This window comes from Orycteropus afer, unplaced genomic scaffold (genome assembly GCF_000298275.1).
Source record: "Orycteropus afer afer isolate SDZICR_OR568_19922 unplaced genomic scaffold, OryAfe1.0 scaffold00033, whole genome shotgun sequence".
Taxonomy (NCBI): domain Eukaryota; kingdom Metazoa; phylum Chordata; class Mammalia; order Tubulidentata; family Orycteropodidae; genus Orycteropus; species Orycteropus afer.
This window is the reverse complement of record NW_006921620.1, coordinates 6,801,020-6,824,075: the sequence shown is the minus strand read 5'-3', so window position 1 is coordinate 6,824,075 and position 23,056 is coordinate 6,801,020. Positions and strand designations below refer to the sequence as shown.

Here is a 23,056-nt window from a genome sequence, read left to right as displayed (position 1 = left end):
AGAGATGAGCCTCTAAATGGAAAGATTGTCCATATAGTCTAATACATACAAGTCTTGGTTACTCTGCTCTCTTGTATCTTTTCTCTCCATATATTGTCACCCTTCCCTCTTCTCCTCATTCCCTATACAAGCAGGATTTGGGTTCTGTGCTCATCCTCTCAGGTGAGGTTAGGGGCAGGGTGAAGGCTGAGGGCAAGAAGCACCCAGTCTGCAACTTCTACTGGCATTTGTTTTGCAAAAGTTTAAGTTCTCTAAGTCCTTACCTACTAGTGTAAGGTGAAAGAAGGGGATTCCCAATAAAAACTGAATGTCTTGGAGCAGCAAGTCCTCCTCTACCCTTAGATTGGAAATGAGATTCCGTGAGTGGAGGGGAGAAGAGAAAAGAGGTCTGTGTGTTGTGACCAGGGAGCCCAGGTCCGATTGTTCAGCAGCACAAGAGGAAGGGACAAGGCTCTGATGGGAAGTGACCACTCCTAGAGTCCCAGTTTTCCAGGAGTGAAGGGCTCTGGAGCTGGGGGACTTTCAGTACTAAAACTGGGACACTCAGTCATGCTACCACATCCATAGGTGGCAGACACAAGCACAGGTGACCCTGTAAAAAGATTCTTGCCTCTCAAGCAGGGCCAGAAGGAGCCATGGAGATGTGAAAATGGATGTCTCAGGAGCAATCTGCATGTACTGATACCTGGGGACCAGATGCTACCAGAAACTTCGCATAATCCCATGGGGGGATATCTCATGAATAAGTGATTATATTTTTTTGCCTGCCCAGTGGAATGGGAGCTTTAAATTAGAAATTAGATTGAGAGACCAAAACAACAACAACAACAAAAAAAACCAAACTCACTGCCATCAAGTCGATTCCAACTCATAGTGACCCCTTTTGGGTTTCTGAGGTGGCAAATCTTTATGGAAGTAGATTGCTCAGTCTTCCTTCCACAGAGTGGCTGGTGGGTTTGAACCACCAACCTTCTGGTTAGCAGTCAAATGCCTTAGGTGCTATGCTACCAGAGCTCCTTAGATCAAGAGGCATACTACAGTATTTCTGCCACATCTGAGTTTGTAGCTGAGACCCATACCCATGAGGAACTCTATCAAGGAAGAGGCTCAGGAGCTGGTAGCTTAGGGCATCATCAGATTCCAGCTTGTAGCAGAACATGAATTAGTGGCTGCATCAAAATGGCCTTCATTCCCTAAACCACTGCAACTCACATCTCCTTTTTTTTTTTTTTTTCCCTTTTTATGAATGCATTCTCTAGTCCCTGGCCAACAATCACTTTCTTCTCTCAATCTCAGTGTGGAGGACAAAGGCAAGCAGAGAAGAATAGCTGAGGAATGTCTTCCCAGCCAGTGCCTTGCCTAGAAGAGAATGGAAGGCAGGGAGGAGGCTGGGCTTCAGAGGGGGCAGTCCAGCCCTCTGACAATAACTCTGTTTACAGAAGCAGAACCAGACAAAGAGGAGAAAAAAAAAGCCAAACTCACTGCCCTGGAGTCATCCAACTCAGAGCGACCCCTCCTTGGTTTCTGAGGCGGAATCACTACGCAAGTAGAAGAAACCTGCTCTCTGTCATGAGGAAGATTAGATTTGGGGATGAGCCTCTTAATGGTTTAATTGCATTTCCCACACTAAATGAATTTGAGAAATGTCCAGACGAATCTATATTCTAATTTATATTCTTAACCACTTGGGATAATTTTGATAACTGGGATTGTGCAAATTCCATCTTCCATACTGAACAGCCCCTCCCACCGCCCTCCTACCCCCACCCCACTCCTGGCTGTGGTCAGCGGCCAGGCCAGCCCACAGGCCAGCAGCAGACACTGAAGAACGCAAGAGAAGTCTGGGGCTGCCAAACCTCCATATCCGAACACTGTTCATCACAGCACAGTGTTTTCACATGTCACTGGCTTCCTTATTTATACGGAAATTGGATTTTGCTGACTAAAAGGTGGTTTCATAGATCAAAGTTAAAAACATAGGCAGTATCCCTCAGCATATTTCCAGTGCACCTAGAACATGTCATGACGGGAAGGTACAAAGACCAGAAAGAGGCTGCTTCATGTTCTGCATGGGGTTCAGGCATGTGAAAGGGGTCTCACAGTTCAAGCAAATGGCAATCTTATTTTGATGAATCAAAATCAGATGACATTTCCCATTGTTATTGGAAGCACTCCCAGCAGCCACTACTAGGTAGTGCTGGAGAACAGGCGTGACAGAGAAAAAAAAAAAAAATGAATGCCAAATGCAGGACAGAAGGGGTTAGAGGTGTACTCTCCGTGAACGGATATGCTGTGCTGCATGGAACATTTCCTCAACTGTCAGGTCACAGTCATTTCTGTCTCCTGGTTACAGGTTTGGATTCAAGTACTGGACTTCCCTCACCATCCCCCTTCACCTGGAAGGAAAGTCAGGCATTTTTCTGGACTGCATGGACTGGAAGGACAGCTCTTAGTAAGTCAACTCCCCCAAGGAGTGACTAGTGTAGTGGTAATAGCTGGGGGTGGGGAGGGGGAGAAAGATAAAGGTGTAGTTTGAAGAGAGGTTCCTTATGGATGGGTGTTGATATTTCCCTGAGAAAATGTAATGACTAGCGCCATGAACTCAGCACAAATTTAAGCGCCATAGGATATAGAGGAGCTCACACATTTAATGGGTTGATAATAATGATAATATCTTCTATTTATTCAGTAAGTAACCTGTATGCCAGGCATAGAATAAAAGCTTTGCAAATATTATCTCCTTAATTATTTATAACAATCCTGGGAGATAAGCATTGTTATACCCAATTTGTCTGGCACAAATTGACTTCCAATATTTGTTGAATGAATGAATAAACTGAAGTAACTAAACTTTCCACAACTCCAAAAAATAAACTGGCATTTGTGGAGCATGTACTAGGAGCCAGATACCATGCTGGGATGCTTACATGCTTCAGCTCACTAACCTTCTGAAACCCTGGTGAGGTAGGTATTATGAATTTTGCTTTACATGTGGGAAACTGAGACTAAGAGTGGCAGAGAAACCTGATCAGGGTCACACAGTAAGTGAAGGAGCTATGATTCAAACTCAGATTTGTTTACTTCAAAGTCTGTCTTTTTTGCTATACAAGTACACACCTGGGAAAAATGGATACATGGACCCAGATCCAAGATGGGGGAAGAAGTGAGGAAGAGGGAGTTATTATAAGATGTGGGCAACTATCTTCTGGAAGACGGGGAGGGCTGAGCTATGAGGAGACTGTAAGAGGTTTGGTGAAGGGAGCTCAGGCCTTGTTATCATTAATAAGAAGCGAGACACCGACTTTTCCAGGTCTCAAATGTCCTCACCCTGATGCACCTACAAGCGTGGGCTATTGTCCATGTTGCCTAAAGGAGAGGGGACAGCTACTCTGCTCAAAAGATAACACAGGGCAGCTCATGCTGACATACTGCACAATGTGTTGTGTCTGTCTGTTCCCAGTGTCTTAGTGAAGCTCTGAAGGGCAAGGGCAAGGGCAGGGGAAGGGAAGAAATGTGACAGAGAAGAGAGGAATCAGAGCCAGGAGAACAGGACCTCAGTCTCTGCCCACTGAGTAACCACGGTTGAGGCCTTCAATGTCACTGGACCCCAGATTCTGCAGTAAAATCTCATCTTACCATTTGTCCCATGAGCTCTAACATTCTGCAGTTCTGAGTTCCTACTGTAGCTGTGGAAGGAGTGGCCTAGTGGACTGGTAAAAACCTGGGTTTGAGTCCTAGTGTGGGGTGATCTTGATTCTCTCGATTTTGTAGTGCCATGGCCAGGGACCTCCTTTAGGTTAAGACCTCTCATTCATTCCCAGGGGAGGAGGTTGAGTTAAGGGACTGAGTGAGTTTGGAGGAAGGAGCAAAGCATGATGGGAGGGGGGCTCAGCTCCTTTCTCAGTCTCTTTTGGGATCCACCTGTCACCAAGAACACACCTTCTCAGCTGGGAGTTTACAGGAGAGCTCCAAGGGAAGGCCTACATTGTTGGCTGTGACAGAGTGTCTCTTTGATTCAAAGGTGAACCATGAACAAGGCCAGTTGCCTACAGCTATTCCTAGGGCACATTTTCCAACTAGTTGATTATTTAAGGTGGTGTTTTTAATCTTCATCTGCTTTGCTCTTGTGTCTCTTAATTGGTTCAGGACTTGGACAAGGAAGAGGGTAATAATTTATTGGGGCTCCCAAACCACAAAACTCCATCAATCTAACCCAGGGAAGGTTACTACTTAACCTCTCTGAAACGGTCCTCATACATTAAAGAAAAAATGACAAAAATAGTACCTCCATCACAGGATTATTTGTGAGGATAAAGATGGTTAATACATTTAAAGTCCTTAGCACAGTGCCTGGCACAAAGTAAGTGCTCAATACAAAAAAAAAAAAAAACACACTCACTGCTGTCAAGTCGATTCAACTCACAGCGACCCCTCCTTGGGTTTCTGAGGTGGTATCTCTAAGAAAGTAGATTGCCCAACCTTCCGCCAGCCTTCTGGTTAGCAGTCAAATGCCTTAGGCATTATGCCACCAGAGCTCCCAAGTGCTCAATAAATGATGAAAATTCTTATCTTCATAGTCCTTGGGCAAAGCAAGCAGATACCAAACTCAGCTGCTAACTGAAAGTTTGGAGTTTTGAGTCCACCCAGAGACACCTTTAAAGAAAAGCCTTGCAATATATTTCTTTAAAAAAAAAAAAAAAAGTCATTGAAAACCTATGGAGCACAGTTCTACTCTGATACATGTGTGGTCGCCATGAGTTGGAATTATCCTGAGAGCAACTTTTTTTCTTTTTTTAAATTCCTGTTTTCTGGAGAGGCACACCTCAGAGGAAGTCAAAGTAATTCATGCTTAACATTCAGTTGTCTCCAAAGAGGGTTTCCTGATTGGCTAAGTGCCCCTTACATAGCTTTTCCTTCTCTTCTGTCAACAAACATTAATTGCCCTTCCCAGAAAGTAGAAGAATTTCAAGTCAGGAAGGACTTCAGAATCCAATAGAAGATGGTGGTTATTCACTGGGCCTTTACTCTGAAGGACGGAGAGGATGCTAAGGCCCACGTGGAAAAGAAGGCTTTAAGGCCTCACCCTCCTGAGCCCTGTCGCCTGTGAGACACACCCACAGCAGGTGGGAACCAGGCTCCAGAGAGACTGCTCCCGAGGAAGCCACATAAAGCCACAGCCCTAAGCCCAGCAGCTTCTGAGACATGTACCAGGAAATACGAGGACACAGTTTGTTTTTCTTCCAGACAGTCTGGGGCCTCTAACAAATAGGTGTCTTAATTCCTTTCTATCTAAAGCCAGGGTAGTAGCATTTGCCATAAAACAGCTGGGTTGTAGGGGATTACCACTGTCTATAAATGAGCCCTAATGCAAAATATCATATTGACACAAATGTGAATTTCTTTTTAAAACATGCACATGTGGAGGAGCACTTCAGAGCTCTCCCCATCAGCTGGCTATCCCAGAATAGCTGTAACCAGGTTGGCGAAGGTGGCAGGAGTCAGAACCATTGCCATCTTGAAAGAATGGCAGCCTAGATGCACTGTGATGAGGCTCCCTATCATGGCAATGTCAGTCTTGAAAGAACTGTGTCCTCTTAACAACCTTTACCTTATTTCCATAATCTAGTTAAAGAAATCACACAATATCATTAATTTTTTTCCTCTCCCCCCTGAGAAGCTGCTCTGGGGAAAGAGAGTTACTGAAGATCTGCCAGTTGGCTCGGGATGAACCGAAACCTGACATGCAAAAGTCATGGAACGCCTTTGCTATTGATGGATTACAAGAAAGAGAATCATTGAAACAGAGCTAGCTGCAAGAAGAGGGAGAATTAGAAGACTTTGAGATATTACAAAGTTAAATTTGCCACAAACGTTTAGAAGACAGAGACTGACATTATATTCACTAAAAAAAAAAAAAAAAGTCATTGGCAGGCAGTGTGGGGTGAGGAGGTAATAGGGGCTCTAAGGTGAGAGGGGGTAAATGTGCCTGTTTTCCAAGTAGCAACAATTTTGTTCTCAGTACTGGACTCGATATGATTATCCAGGCCTTTCTGACTCATATATTTGCTGATCAGGAAGCCAGGAAGCCACTGGCATTATGATCAAATGTCAAGAGACAGTAACTCATGCTTTTGCATAGCATCTCCTACCTAGGCAGATGCCAAAGTAAACAATGCTGCAGACTTTATGGACCACATAAAGGTAGGTCAAATCCATCTTGTCCTTTCTTCAAGTCGCTGACTATGAGATAGAGCAGAGATTCATCAGGCCCCCAGAACTTGCTGTCATTGAGTTGGGTCTGACTCACGGAGACCCCGTGTGTGTCAGAATAGAACTGTGCTCATAGGGTTCTCAGTGCCTGAGCTTTTGGAAGTAGACAGCCAGGCCTTTCTTCTGAGACACCTCTGGGTAGACTCAACCCTCCAACCTTTCAGTTAGCAGCCAAGTGGGTTAACAGTTTACACCACCCAGCTATCCTGTCTTGTCACTGAAGGCAGAAATGAGACGTGAAGGCTGTTAGACATTACAAGAGACTCTTCCACTGTTGAGAATGAGCAAGGTGACTGCATTTCCCCAGAATCTCAGAGAGAGTGTCACCAGCTATTATATGCATTTTGGTTTTGTCACTACATAACCACACTATTCAGAGAATCGCTGTAGCTGGATAGAGATGGATGGCTTTGTTGACTCAGAGTCTCAGGCCATGCTACAAGATTCTGAAAGCTCAGGAGGGAACAACATAAAACATCACTGACCTTTGTGATTTTAGAGTAAATGCTTGCCATGGATAAGAAGTATAATAAGAAAAATGACCCTGCCATCTTAGAACATGACAGGAAAACAAATACTTCCCATTTTTCCATTCTCCCCATGTCCCACACAAAACACCTCATAGTAAAAATGGAATATGCCCAAGTTCCAGGCTGGGCACCACACCAAGGGTCAGAAAGCCACACAAGGACCCCAGGACTCATTTAGCTCAATCTCTGCTCAGTAAGGACCAGGCAGTGTTTCATTTTGTTATACCTAGGAGCTCTGGTAGCATAGTGGCTAAAGCACTTGACTGCTAACCAGAAGGCTGGCGGTTCAAACCCACCAGCCACTCCTCGGAAGGAAGGTTGGGCAATCCTACTTCCGTAGTGATACTGCCTCGGAAACCCAAGGAGGGGTCGCTATGAGTCGGGGCCGACTCGACGGCAAACAACAACAACAACAACAAGGCATAGGGAGCTCTAGTGGCGTAGTGCCTAAGGCATTTGACTGCTAACCAGAAGGCTAGTGGTTGAAACCCACCAGCCACTCCTCGGAAGGAAGATTGGGCAATCTACTTCCATAGTGATATTGCCTCGGAAACCCAAGGAGGGGTCACTATGAGTAGGAACTGACTCTAATGACACCTACCGACAACAGTAAGGTTAAGTGACTTACCCAAGTTACACAAAGAAGGAAGTGGCCAAAGCTAGACTTGAACCACTGTTCTACCTAACCAGTTGCCTTTATCGAGGAGCTCCTCCCACGAGACTTCAGTAGAAATGGTGGCTCTCAGACTTTCTAACCTCAGTTTACAGCTCACCTCTTACACCCACTCCTAATTTCTCCTGGACAACAAAGGATTGAAGAAGGAAGCAGTACTCACAAAGATAAAGAAAACAACGAATTAATCAAAAGCAAATAATCCACAGAAGTAAAATGCCACAGAACACAGCTGACTCAAGCAACATACCGATATTCTCTCTCCAGCGTGCAAAACCCCCAACTCTGCATGAGCACGTTCACAGCTTGGTAGTGCTACCAGGCATGGTCTGGGAGCCAGGCTTCTTAACAGAATAATGCATTGGAGTCCATAGGACACTAGTGAAACATCAGTTTTGATTGTTGTGTAACACATGTTGTAAGCTTTAAAGTGTTTAGCTGCTAACTAATAGGTTGATGGTTTGAAAACACCCTGCAGCTCCATGGGAGAAAGACCTGGTGACCTGCTTCTGTAAAGATTGCTGTTGTTGTGCCAGTGAGTCGATTCCAACTCACAGCGGGACCTCACATCACAGAGTACAGCTGTCCCATAGGATTTTCTAGGCTGTAATCTTTATGGGACTGATCACCAGGTCTTTTCTCCCACAGGGCAGTTGGTGGGTTCAAACCGTTGACCATTTGGTCAGTTGCTGAGTACCAATACAGTCCTATGGGGCAGTTCCAATCTGTCATATAAGGTCATGTGATGTCACTGCTTTGTCTTTGACCTTCACTCATTTGTCACGAGTTCCTTGAAGAACGGGCCTGTGCTTTACACTTCCTCTGTATCACCAGGCCCCCTCCCCATAATACCCAAGTTCAACACACAAATCATACAAATGCAATAAACAAGAAACAAATAGCTGTTGGATGAATGAATGTGTGACGTGTACACATCCAGTTTGTTCAGGATGCACACATCTGGCATTCATGGTGGAGAGAGATGAGTAATGAGAAATGATGCGATTGGGGGATGCATCCCCCACTGTGTTGGTGAATCATGTGCAGCCTCAGGCTGGGTGTCTATGAAATGGAGCAACTGCCACCTGCCTCCCTCCAGGACTCAGTGAAGACAGATTAGGCTTTCAAAAAGCAATGGTAAAACACCACAGCTCCTTGATGTTAAATAAAGAAGAGCATCTGGGTTTTGACGGTAACAAATGGGTAACATTCTCTTTTTGCATTTCCAACTCCTATTCCATAAATCGAGGAAAATAAAATAGTCCTCAGCTCTTTGAAATCTGATTTCCAGAGCTGAAGATGGCAAAACTTCTAATCTTCTAATAATTCATTCCAATGCCAGGACATTTTTTCAAAAGGCAAATCTAAATTCCTTTTCTCACTCATTTAAGTTCATTTCCCTTGTCCATTTGCCAAACAAGATGGAGAAAAGATTTGATCACCCTTATACAATAACCAACTTTATTCTTAAAAAAATCTTTTTTTTTTTTTCCCCACTCTGCTTTTCATTATTCAGTTTAGACCAGAGGGGGGGACCTTGTTTCCACATCAACACCCACACAATTCTTTGTCTTACATTTTTTCTCATTCTACTAAATCTTAGGCCTATCAGTGGTACCTATGTCAGCTAGGATTGCCTAGTTCTGTAGGAGTTACCCCAAGGTAAAATGCTAGAACAGCTGGTTTAAGGCAAGGCCTAGTACATAGGCACCATGACTGTAATCTAAGAGACTGATTCCTGTTTGAACTACTGATTCACTGTGGGTGTTAGATCAGGGCTACCATAGCTTTTTGTGATTCAGAGACAATGACTCCCACTGTATATCTGTTGTAAGGATGCATCACTTTTACAATGGTAATTATAGTGCAGTTAATATTAACATGACTTATGATCTTGGAAACATTTTGAACTCCCAAGGGAAAAGGGTTAATGTACACACTGCTGTTGAATTAATTCCAACTTTGGTGACCCACGGGCATCAGAGTAGAACTGAGCTCCACAGGGTTTTCAATGGCTATAATCTTACGGAAGTACATCATCAGGACTTTCCTCTGCACTGGATTCAAACTGCCAACCATCTGGTTAGTAGCCCAGCACAGATTGTTTAAGAGGGCAGAATTTCAGAAGGTAGGACACATGTCCCTTAAGATAACAAGGCAGAGAAAGCAAATGTGAAAATGATAAGAAACAGTGGTTTTCAAATGCGTTCTAGCAGCAGAGGCCTGCCTTCAAGTGAAATCCTCAGTGGAAACCCACACCTAAACCAGTGCAGCTACTCTATGGGAAAGGTAATGTGGGGTTGGGGTAGTACGGAGTCAGAGCCCTTCCTTCCTTCCCCTTACCCATTTCTCTCCCTTCCTAAAGTGGTGGTCTCTGTGGTATCCACAAGGAGACCCTTGGCTTCCACAAAGCAATTTGAAAATCGTAAGTGAAAGAGGGACAAGGAAAGAACCTGAATTTACATAACGTAGTGAAAGGTGATGGCAAATAAATCTTAGGGCCCCGAAAGGACTACATGGCAGACATCTCTGTATTAGTAGTTCCCATTGCTTCTGTATTTCTAGGCTACCTATATGTTTTCTTAGCCTTGATTTTTCATGTATTTATATTTTCTCATAGTAATTACATTGTTGGAATGCATCTGAAAATCTCTGTGGAATAAGGTAGAGTATGGATACATGCATACAGTTCTAGGAAGAGAAAAGCATGGCATATTATACCACAATGGGAGTATTCATAGGTTTAGCTTGACTTGGTATATGGCCCACCGTTCTGAAAGGTGCTATGGTATTTTGTTGTTGTTAGTTGCTGTCAACTCAGTCCTCAACTCACGGTGACCCCATTCACAGTGGAGCAAAACACCGCCCTTTCCTGTACCATCTCTAAGATCAGCTGTGTTGGTTGAGGACCGGACTGTTGTGATGCACAGGGTTTTCACCAACTGATTTTCAGAAGTAGATTGTCAGGTCTGTCTTTACAGTCTGTCTTAATCTGAAGCTCCTCTGAAACCTGTCCAGCATCATGGCAACATGGAAACCTCCACTGACCAATGGGTGGTGGTTGTGCTTGAGATTCATCAGTCAGGAACTGAGCCCGGGTCCACTGCGTGGAAGGTGAGAATTCTACCACCAAACCACCATCGTGTATTTTATATCTTGTAGCAATCCAAATGAAAATGTAACACACTCTAAAATGCATTGCAAGATTCTTAATTCTTTCAAGAAGAGCCTTATAAATAGTGCCTTACTATATAAGAAGGCTACACTTTTCCCTGAATAATAAAAGATATTCTAAATACCACTTACAAGACATTAAACAAGGATAGTTTAATCGGCCCCTTTACTTCTAACAGTACATTTCTTCAGAATAGGGGCAATAATAAGAAGCAATTTTTGCAGAGAAATTTATGTGGACGTCAAAAATTTTAAAACAGCCTGCTGACTTACAACAATACTATTTTGTGTAAATTCGACTAAAGGCTATTAACATTTCTTAAATTATCTACAGAAGAACAGAACATATATTTAAACTTCCATCAACTTGAAACACTCAGGAAAGAAAAAAAAATTTGAAATCCAAACAATTGCAGTATGTAATTTTTCTGATTTTTATAAGGACTATTTATAGCTTGAAAGTGAAAGGCTGGTAAAATATATAAAAAATTAGGGAGGTGATTCTCTTATTTCAGGAAAATTATAGTTCTCAGAGAAGACATTGAAAATTGGCTTTCAGTTGATATATATTTATTATGATAGGGTTGTTATGCCTTCCTGCCCCTTTTTATTTCTTAAAAGAAACATGCAGTTTTTTTCAGAATTTGAAGTATGTCTTTAATGATCTAAGGTTCTATGGCATGGGTCTGTAAACCACAGACCAGGGGCCAATCCAGCAGGCCCCCTTGCTTTCTTCTGACCTTGAGCTTAGACTGATTTTTACATTTTAAAGTTGTTGTTGTTGCTATGTGCCATCAAGTCGGCCCTGACTCATAGCGATAAAGTGGCTTTAAAAAATTAAAAGAAGAAGAATATTACTTGACACATGAAAATTATATAAAATTCAAATTTTAGTGTCCATAAATAAATAAAGTTTTATTGGAACACAGCCACGCCTATTCATTTGCATTTTATCTGTCACTACTTTCTCTCTACAACAGCAGAGTTGAATAGTTTAGAGACAGAGACTTTGTGGCCCACAAAGCCTAAAACATTTACACAATCTAGCTCTTTACAGGGAGCTCTGGTGGCGTAGTGCCAAAGACACTTGACTGCTAACCAGAAGACTGGGAGTTCAAACCCACCAGCCACTCCTTGCAAGGAAGACTGGGCAATCTACTTCCGTAGAGATACCGCCTTGAAAACCCAAGGAGGGATCATTATGGGTTGGAACCGACTTCACAGAAAAAATGTGCCAATCCCCCCTCTGTTCATTCCTGAGACACACGATGGGAGACATACCTGGTTGAGATGGCGCAGGCAATTGTCAAGACACCAGAAACAGCAGAAGCAGCACCTGAATACACACGTTGACCATGCATTACGCTGTGGGATCAGGGTCAGAACCAAAGGGACAGAGTCAAAACCAACACAGGCAGAGAGGGCAAGTGAGCAGCTTCTGAGGGGACACCCTGTCTCTGCTTGGAAACTTATTCCCCTGGGAAACACTGCAGCAATTCTCGTTCAGTATGAGAGAAGTTCTAGTCTGTACTTAATAATATTACTAAGAATATTAGTAATAATTATTGTTATCAGTATTATTACTATTGTATTGATGAACAAAGTTTCTCTCTTGTGGCCTTAGCCGGTATGGTTGTCGTTAACCTCAGCAAAAAGAAAACCCAGTTGGTCTATAATCACTGACAAAGGAAAACTAAGCCTTTTGGTTCTAGTAAAATGCTTCTCTCTCTCCTTTCATTCGCCTCTAAGCGTCTTAAACGGTAAACATTAATTTTTGAAGCCAAAGTTTACATTCAAGAAAAATCTGCAACCCAGAGATACTAAGATAAAGTAATGCACTGTAGATACTAGTTACGTGGACACATAAAAGAAGAGTCAAGTTTAACTCTTTGGGAAATAAATCCTATAGTGAGACTTTCAGGGCTAAATTTCAGGGGATGAACTAGTCCTTGTAAATATAATTTGAATCTGTGCATCTCTCAGGAGTGAAAGTTGTTGTTAGGTGCTGTCTAGTTGGTTCTGAGTCATAGAGACCCTATGTACCACAGAACACAACACTGCCTGGTCCTGAGCTATGTTTGAACCCACTGTCGGGTTTTCAAGAGTAAACGGTTAAATAAAACTCTTGGAGGAGGGTGACTGAACATGTCCTACCCACTGCACAGTGGGGGAAAAAAATCCTTGAAAACAGTCCTGAAATAGTCTTCTATGAGGACCCCAGGAATAACCCAGCCTTATATGGACATTTTCTTGTCCCAATGTTAATTCAATTGGATGAAACCCGATCTGGATACTTTTCAGCGGGCTGCGGTCGTGAATGAGCCTATTTAAGTACTAAAGATCAAGCAGTGGCTGCGTGAAATATTTAAGTTGTAGACACAGTACTGGGCTGTAAGGCTACTGAGGAAGCCAAGTTGTTTTTTAGCCTAAGAAAGGACAGTGATATCACTAAAAAGGAGTTTGGCCCCTTGGTCCTTATGAGATCTTGGGAGTGAAAATACCCTTTTAAACCGCAGTCAGAAACCTTGGGTCTTTTATCGACTCCTTTTTGAGATTTATGGAAGGCCGTTTCCCCGAAAGAGCTTAAGATGTTTAACTGTAGGAGGGACGGCAAGCTTCCCTGTTGCCTATTAATTTATGATTATCTATTACTAATGTACATATACGTGACTATATTTGAAATAAAAAGCTGTTCTCATCTTCAAGGAATCCTTCTCCAAGTTTCCTAACATTGAAGGATCAACTTAAAAATGCAGGAGCCAGAAGTCAGCCAGATTTGACCCCGATGTGGAAATGCCTTTTCAAGAGAAAAGGCAGTCACCAAAATGTAGCTCTGTGTGAATTTAACAGAAATACAGGAGTATATTCTATGATGAGGGGCAACTACTGAGCATGCAGTTTGAGCTAAGAAGCCAAATAATTTATGGTGAAATTCAATCAATTGTTCCTGACTAATCTAGAACTCTTATATCATCATTATGCATTTAAAAATATCAACAATTCAGATTTCTGCTTAAAAGGGCAAACAAAAACAATCCTACAATATAATAACTATGAGCCCAAGTGCAAAATCTCCCCAATTGACTGAGGACACACAGCTATACACAAAAGGCTGGAATCAGGTAAGTTTTGAAACTCTGACCAAGTCACCCTGGGGATGGGGGAGAGATGAACATTGTGTGAGAACGGCAGGGTTGGGAAGAATCCAAACTTCCCTTGTTTGGCAGGCCAGAAATACCATGAGAACAGCTGTTTTCCTGGTGTTCTGGTTTCCACTGGCATTCATAAGCAAATGTCCATGGAAATAAAAACCAGGGAGGAGAAAAAATCTCAGGCACAAAAGCCCTACAGTTTTCTGTCTTTTGAGCTGAGATTTGGGTCAGCTTGCCCATTTTTCTCAAGCATGCTGAAGATCGGACCCACACATTTTTTTTTTCGCTTTCTCTTTTTCACACACACACACACACACACACACACTCACTCATTCACCCTCTCTCCCACCTTCCCTTCCTCCCACACACCAGTAACCTTAGCACCCTCTAGGAAACAAAAGGGGGGATATTTTTGCATTAAAAGAGAAACAAATACTACTCCTTATGTGTTAGTGTATTTTCTTCTTATTATTTTTAAAAGCATGATAAATGCCCACCAAAACTTGTTGAAAGTTTTTCTTAAGAATTCATTCCATTTGTTCAGCATTTAAATAAGAAGGAAACCCAACAAACTCAGAACTACTCCTAGGTGTCTCCCTGACACCCATCTCCACCACATTGGAGAAAACCCAACAAATGAAAACAGAAGACACCTAGACTGGGAAAAGGTTTGTTGGAGCAGCGGTTGGGGGGGCGGTCACGAAGAACACAGGAGCCTACTTGATGGCAGTGTCACAGACTATGTTTCTGCCCCGGGGCCCACTTGTAGTTTTCCAGTAATTAATTTTCCTGCAACAAACATCAACCATGCCATACTGGGTGTTGCCTTACCTTCTCTTTCAGAATGTTATAAACATAAACGAGAATGGTTCTTGGAATCCTCACCACAGTGATTAAAAATGAGCCTTTTATGACTGTTCCTTGATGGTAGCAACAAAGAACTGAGAGAGACGAAAGGATCGGATGAACGGGAGGGTCATTTTTATTTCTGAGAATAGGGAAAAAAGAAAGCATTTAAAAAACACTATTTTAAAAAGCAGGTAAACATCTTCTCTCTAGTTCAGCTCATCAACAATGGCAAAAATTCATAAAGCAGTAATGTCATAAGCATTTGGAACATTTTTATAATCCATGGTACACACTGCCGGTGAGTGGGACCCAACTCATCGCGACCCCTCCTTGGTTTTCCGAGGTGGTATCATTAGGGAAGCAGATTGCCCAACCTTCCTTCCGAGGAGTGGCTGGTGGGTTTGAACCACCAGCCTTCTGGTTAACAGTCAAGTGCTTAGGCACTATGCTACCAGAGCCCTACAAGTAACATTAAATTATTTTTTGAACTAGTTCAATTCCTTTTGGTGGTACTCAAGCTGGAAAGAAAGAAAGAAAAGAAAAGAAAGACAGAAAGAAGAGAAAAGGAAGAAAGAAAAGAAAAGGAAGAAAGGAAAGAGAAAGAAAAGAAAGAAAAAAGACTTCTGATGAGTTAAATAAATTTCCCTCTTCATAACTCCTACCTCTTCCATTAAGCCTTTCTGTTACCTAGCGATCTCATTTTCATTTTTCAGAAGTTTAATTACATAATAATCTGTAAGGTTTAATTGATACACTAACTTTGCAATTAAAAGTTATCACGAAACTGCAAGCTCAGGCTCGGCCCCCAGAGATGGGAATGAGCTCCAGCTTAAGGCGCAGGGACAGAAAGCCCCGGATGCTGGCTTCCGCTGTGCTCAAGGCGTCCGAAATCCAGCTGATTTCTGCTCTGCTCTTTAAAGGTCACTGTGATGTGAATCATTTACGGACTTGTCATGACACAGCTCCCAAGAATGTGCAAGATAGTTCCACAGGCAAGGAAGAAAGTGAGAAAGAACAGAATGGGCCCAGCCTTCACCGTGTCCCAAATGCAGCAGGTAAAACAAAGGAGGGAGAGCTGAGGCAGCGCCTCCACGGACAGCGGGCTCAATCCCTGCTGATGCCACTTCAAGAGAAGGAGGCCCTTTTCTCAGAAGCAACTTCACTGATTCCAAGTAAAGCTTGGTTTCTTCATAATGGATTATTCTACAACTTGCTCTGGTTGCTAATAAGTCACTATGAATTAAGGTTTTGACACGAGCCTAGGTTGAGGGAGAAAAAGGAATGCAGCCAGAAATGTTTCAAGAGTTGGCAACGGCTGTATTTTGCTGTTAGTTAAATCATCCAGGAAGAAAAAGAGAACATGAAAGTAATATTGGGAACAGAATAACTGCCGCCCAGTTGTCCTGCAAAAAGCGTGGTGTGTTTCAGCTCAACATTATTTAAAATAGGAAATACCAGGGAAGCTATTGCTGATATGAATTCATTTTGATCTGATAAACTAGAAGAGTAGGGTAGGCCAGGAAAATCTGATACGTTTTTTCCCTTTTCTCATTCCCCCCACCCCCCTTTTTTTTTAAGAAGAATGTTTACTTTCCCATTTAAGAGATTTATGTGCCTTAGAACTTATTATGGTGCACAAGAGGGGATGCAGAGAGAAGAGGACAACACCTGCTTTCCATCTGGTGGGGAATCAAATGATTCACAGGCCACTGTGAATGGTGCCTTGGGGTCTGGTCCTGCAGGTACTGAAATCTGGGGTCAGGCTTCAGCTTTCTGAGTCGGTTTCACTGTAACAGGATTAACCATTTCAAAGGCTTATCGGTACTATCTCAGCTTTCCAGGTCCATAACATCCTGGTTATGACCCCAGTCTCTCCAGGGTTTGGCTGGAAGAAGATGCAGAAGTTCTAGGAGGTCCACAGCTGAGCTTTCCTGTCATCCTTTTCCCTCAGTTATGTGGCCAGTAGTGCCTTTGGCTCTATCTCCCTCACAATCAGCAAAACCTGCCTTCAGGAGGAGGATCTGATTACACCTGGAGAGTCTTAAAAAGTAACGCTTCTCTCTGGACTACTATATTTTGAGAATTGGCCTAAGGAATGGCAGCAGTGTTAGGTAGGCATGTTGTTGTTGTTGTTTGCCGTTGAGTCGGCCCCGACTCATAGCGACCCCTCCTGGGGTTTCCGAGGCAGTATCACTACGGAAGTAGGACTGCCCAACCTTCCTTCCGAGGAGTGGCTGGTGGGTTTGAACTGCCAGCCTTCTGGTGAGCAGTCAAGTGCCTTAGGCACTATGCTACCAGAACTCCTTAGGTAGGCATACTGGCAAATTAATGATGAGTTTACTAGGAGGCTGGGGAAGATGGAGCCTCTAGTTAGGCTTAGTCATCCCCTCTTCAGGGAGTATTTTGTACTTTGTGTTGAGACCCTTCTGACTTGGACTACATCCACCATAATTCTGTGGGAGGTGGCAGGCAGTGGTAGTGCGTAGGGGACTCCAGGATGTGCATGTGCACAAGGAAGCCTAGTCTACACCTTGTTTTAAACTGGTGGGTTCCTTGGAAGTGCTAAAGATGCCTGGCTCAGTGCCATTGAGCCAGAGCTCCAGAACACAACTTAAATTCAAGTCACTGGACAAATTCAAGTCACGAGCAAAGGGTTAATGTTCTGATCCACCTGAGTCCTATAACATTTTTGGGGCATGCTTATAAATACTGTTTTGTAACTACTAGTCCACTGGACAACAGAGAGCATAAATCAAACAAGCAACTTCAGGGTCCTAGGACCAGGTTTGAGCTTCAGTTGTATCAAACTCAACCAACCGGTTGCCTTCAAGTTGATTCTGACTTAGGGTGATCCCGTGTGTGTCAGAGTAGAACTGTGTTTCATAGGATTTTTCAGAAGTAGATTGCCAAGCCTTTTTTCTGAGGTGGCTCTGAGTGGATTCAAACCTCCAACTTTTCAGTTAGCAGACAGAGTGTTAACTATTCGCACTAGTCATGGACTCCAGACAAGTGCTCACAAAAATCACTATGGAAAATTTATTTTGTGCTGAGGTTCCTGGACGTGTAACAGCTGCATGGGATGGATGGCCTCTAATATAGAGCTGGTCCCAAAAGAATGTGAACTGTGTGGTCCCTGCAGAGACCACGTCCCTTCCTATTATTTCTTTCAGCAAAATTACTGCAAGATGGGGTTGGGCGGGTTGCAGGGAGGCTATAAGTTTCATCTTTCCAATCCTACAGAAAATGGGAATCGTCTTTATCATAAAGAACAAGATTGTTCAGCTGCCCTCAGTAAATCTTACTAGGGTTAGAGAAGTCATCTCTGTCTCCTATCCAAATTTTTAGGCTCTGCTATGAATCCATTTCCTCATGTGTTCCTCAGTGGATCCAGAAAGAGCTGGAAACCACCTTCTGTATATTTGAAAAGGATGATGAAAGCATGCCTCAAGCTCCCTCCTATCAGAGTTCAATAGCAGCCTTATAGCTCTCAGTTGAGCTTTCCTCAAGCAAATGGCTGTAAAGGCAAGTGCTCCAGGCTGCTCATATTCTGGTGCTGATGGTGTTTGTATAGACTCTTGAGCCATCTTAGTGCTAAAGTAAATGACACAGACGAATGCATCTGGCTATATTTAATTTTCACCCTACATGCAGACCAGAAGGTAGGATTAAGATTTCTGAACCTCAGATAAGGAAAACATGGAAGTTTCAAAATTTGGCAGAAAGTGAAAAAAGAAAGCAGAACTCTTTAGTAAATGGAATGGTAAATGCTAAAAATGAATCACTATGCATTTTAGTTTGAATTAGTTTGTTGATATTAAGATAATACATGAAACATATTAAAAAGGCAAAGAGTATGACAGGTTTCCCCTGCTATCCGAAGTAGAGTGTTCCTATAAAATCTTTCTTAAGTTGAAATGGCATAAAGTGAAGATGCAATTACCATTAATTTATATGGAAATTTTTTTGGGGGTGTTCCCAGACCCCCAAAATAATCTACCAAATCATACTAAATAACACATAAAACCTAAATTAACACTGCCATATAGCGTTCACAGATATAGTTCAAAGCTATGGCTGCTTGATACTGAGTGTAGGGAAGGAGCTTGGTGGCGCCACTCACTCCCTTGCTCGGTGTACACACCGTCTCTTTAATGGCTTGCTGCAAAACAAACACTGAAGGCTAGTTTCACTTTTCCCCTTGTTTTGTAACAGTGGAAAATCTTCAGATTACTTTTTTGTTTGTTTGTTTTAATTTTTATTGTGATTTGGGTAAAAGTTTACAGAGCAAATTCGTTTTTCATACAGCAGTTCATACATATTTTGTTTCATGACATTGACTACAATTCTCCACCATGAACAGCTCTCTTTCCACTTTCTCCCCATAGTTACTACCTCTTCCCTATGTCCTTCTTTCCTATGCACTCCTGCCCCCTGAGCTGTCTTCCTGTGCAAACACTGCCCTTCTGTTCTCCTATGATTTCTCCAAGGAATGTATCTACCTGATGTAAATGTTGCTGTTTGGCTGGAAGCCACAGGAGTGAGTTCAGTTCCAGGCCTGAAGGGTAACTAGGGGCCCTAGTCTCAGGGGTCTCACCAGGCTCTATCAGATCATCAAACCTGGTTTCTTTTTATGATTTTCAGTTTTGTTCCACATTGTTCTCCCATTGTATCTAGGATCCCTTGCACTGATTCCCCTCCCATTGGTTGACAATGGTAGCCGCGCACCATCTAGTTCTTTTGGTCTCATGATCATATAGGCTGAGGATTTTATGGTCTACCAGTCCCTTAGACTAATTGTTTCCATCCATCTTTGGTTTTCTTCATTCTTCTTTGCTCTAAATGAGTACTCATTCTGTTGGTGATGATAGTTGGTTAATGGATAGTTGGTTAATAGCTCCACGTGGGAGCTATTACCACTTTGAACATTTCAGATTACTTTTGGTTGAGGAAGACAGGTACTAATACAGGTCTTTCATGAAAGAGAAGTGGTGGGAAGCAAACTTTCAGAAAGTGGGGGATACCTGTCGTAGACTTAACAGGAAAAAATAGCAGTTTTCTCTCCCACCCCTAATTCTTTCTCTAGAGAGACATTATTTTAAGCTGATTCTTCTGCAATTTACCTCCACACTTCTAGATTACATGCTCTCAGTGTTATTTCTTGATTTTTTAACTTTAGATGTTATCTACCAACTTCCCACTGTGGAAGTTTTAATTATCTTGCACAACCTAACCACCTCTTCTGCTCACACACACAATTTCCTATTTCCCTCCATCCAATATACTAATATTGCTGTCTTCAGTTAAATTAATGCCTAGTGCTTACATTACTAGTATATGCACAGCATTCACAATTTATCTGAGTACTGCACATCAATTATATTTCCTTTCCTGTACATCTTCCATTATTTGCTGAAGCTAATAATTGTTTCATACTTTTTTCTTTGCTTACTATTCCACAGGCTTCCCTGAAAGCTTCACCGAAGTGTGAAGCACTTGAGAGCAACATGTACAAACACATCTGGTATTGTCACAGTTTCACTTTCTGTTCTGGAGAAATCCCTCCTGAAGCCCACTGACCTCCTGCTCCACCCTGGACTGGTTACGTTCTATGCCTGCTGCATAGCTGCTCTCCTGGGAATTCCCTGCTTCTCTTGTTTGTGTTGGAGCCCCCGTTTCCTGAAACTCATATCTTCCTCCTTGGTTTATTCATTAGTTTCAGTAGATAAAATGCTTTCTGAGAAAGGATGTATGGGAGAGGAATCTGTTGGGACTTTCCATGCCTGAACACAAGTTTATTCTCCTTTTCTCTTGAGTGATAGTATGGATAGGTATAGAATTCTAGGTTGGAAACAACTTTCTTCAGAATTTTAACAGCCTTGCTCCACTGGGTTCCTGATTCAGAGTTACTGTTGTAAAGTCAGACCCATTCTGATTCTTGATCCTTTGCATATGACCTGTTTTTCCTCTGGAAGCTTCTGGGATATTCTCTTCACTCACAGTCTCCAGCCCTGGAAATTTTCCCTTGATAATTTCCTCCATCTTTTTTCTTTGTTCTCTAATTCTGGAACTCAAATTAGTCGAATGTTGGGTCTACTGGATTTCTCCTCTAACTTTTCATTTTCTATCTCTTTGCCTTTTTGCTCTGTCTTCTAAAAGAGTTCTTCAACTTACTTTTTCCATCTTTCAATAAAAAACTGATGTCTGCAATCTTATTTTTCAATTAAGAGATTTTTCTTGTTCTCTTACTATTCTTTTTCTTTTGGTTCTTACTTAATGGATGCAGTGTTTGTTTCATCTCTTTGAAGATACTATAGTTTTGTTTGTTTTTTGTAGCTTTGCTGCCTGCATTGTCTGTTTTCTTTAAATCCCTTTTCTTTGTTTTGTTCATTTTGATCTCTTTCTTGTACTAGAAACTTTATCCAAATGTTTAATCATTGCTGGCTAACAGTTCATATTTAAGAGTGAGGCACTGAAAAGTGAATTGAGAGCTCGGTGTGAGGGCCACTGCTTATTGACTGGTGAGATTTACTGTCTGGTTAAGAGTCAGGGAATCAAGCCACTTCACTGGGCGACCCCATATGGCACTATCTATAGCTGTTTATTTGGGGTTAGACAGTTTCTCCAGGGAAAAATCCTCCAACTTCCTACTAGAGGATGTAAGCCTGATTGGAATGTGGATTGGTGGGGGCTTGTCCTCACCAGTCAGTATTTCGACTTTAACTCCTCCTACCTCCTGTTTTCAGTTCAGAGCCCTGCCCCAGCCAGACCAGACAGCCTAAGTCCAGATGTTCTTAGGTTTATAATTCTAGAGTGCAAACCTCCAGTCTTTGGCTAGTGTGAAGGAAGGACCTGGGGGTCTAACTGCTCCTAGGAAGACTTCTAACTAAGCTCCAGAAGTACATTTTATACTTGAATTCTTCAGTTAGAAAAACTAACTTAAAACTAGAGTTATTTTCATGCCCACACCTACCCAGCACATACAGAGAAGTCTTTTCAGGTTTCTTTTTCAGTCTGTTGAGAGTCAACACTCACCTATCCTCTCTTTACTTTCAGCCTTTGGTTGATGTCTCTTCCCCACTGCCATTGCCTGTTTTTCTCACTGTCCTTGTGTGTTTAGCCAAAATGAAACCAAACCCACTGCTATTGAGTTGATTCAGACTCATAGTTACCTCCATTGGGTGTCCAAGGTGGTAAATCTTTATAGAAGTAGATTGCTCCATCTTCCTTCTGCAGAGCAGCTGGTGTGATTAACTGTCAACCTTCCGATTAGCAGTCAAATGCCTTTGGCACTATGCCACCAGAGCTTTCTAGCTGCATAGTGGGTAAGGAATTGAAGGCCAGCGCTTCAAATCCACCAGCTGTTCCATGGGAGGAAGATGAGGCAATCTCTCTCTGTAAAAATTTAAAGCCTTGGAAACCCAATAGGGGTTGCTATGAGTTGGAATCGACTCAATCGCAGCAGGTCATTGTGCGTTTATACCTTTTTACCTCTTACATTTTCTGAGGGAGTCGAAAATGTGGAGATAAATGCACATGCTTAAGTGGAAATTGAAACAAAAGGTGTTTCAAATCAAAATCCCTCATTGAAAATGTTTTGTGTAGTTATTGTAAAATAATGTAAAAGTCACTGCAGTCAGACAGATGCCGATTTGGTTAAACTAACCTCTCCCCTCCTGCTAGGGAGCAAGCAACACACACCATCCACCTCCAGCCACTTGTTGTTGTTGTTGTTGTGTGCCATCGAGTCGGACCCGACTCATAGCGACCCCTCCTTGGGTTTCTGAGGCAGTATCACTACGGAAGTAGATTGCCCCATCTTTCTTCAGAGGAGTGGCTAGTGGGTTTGAACCGCCAGCCTTCTGGTTAGCAGTCAAGTGCCTTAGCCACTGTGCTACCAGAGCTCCCTCCAGCCACTTAGAGGTTCTCAATGGCAAGAGAAATAGCCCCTTGCTGGGTCCTCCAGTCTCTAATGCAGGAGGCTCCCAAATGGTGCCAGTATATTAAAAACCCACAGTGCTGTGTATGTCAGGAGGTGACTGCTGGCCAGCGTGAATCATACCGGGGGACTCGCTTCACCCCATGAACACTCATGCTTACCTCCTCATTCGGTCTGGGAGACTAGAGGAGGATCAGCTCTATTGGGAGTAAACTTCCTGTTCTGAGATCAACCCTATCATTGTCCTGGTCATGGTCTTCTTGCCTGTGGTCTTATCATTGCCCAAGGGAGAATTCCACATACATACAAGAGGTAAAGGGTTTAGATGTGTGTGTGTTTCCTTGATTATTCTTTTTTTCTTTTCTTTTTTTTAATGCATTTTATTGATACATAATTTATGTACAGTGAAATACACAAAACTAAAGTGACATGGATCAGTGCTTTTTTTTTTCTTCAGTGTTCCCTCTCTTCC

The 23,056-nt window shown here is 42.6% G+C and overlaps 1 protein-coding gene across 1 annotated transcript in view; it reads right to left on the bottom strand.

Moving 5' to 3' along the window:
* SLC44A3 (solute carrier family 44 member 3) overlaps positions 1-23,056 on the bottom strand; it is a 110,386-nt gene that overhangs the window by 21,684 nt on the left and 65,646 nt on the right. The window contains exons 11-12 of the mRNA XM_007936126.1: positions 14,631-14,787; positions 11,929-12,012 (exon numbers count right to left, since the gene is read on the bottom strand). Of these exons, the coding sequence (XP_007934317.1) occupies positions 11,929-12,012; positions 14,631-14,787 (241 nt within the window). The remainder of the gene's footprint in view (positions 1-11,928; positions 12,013-14,630; positions 14,788-23,056) is intronic.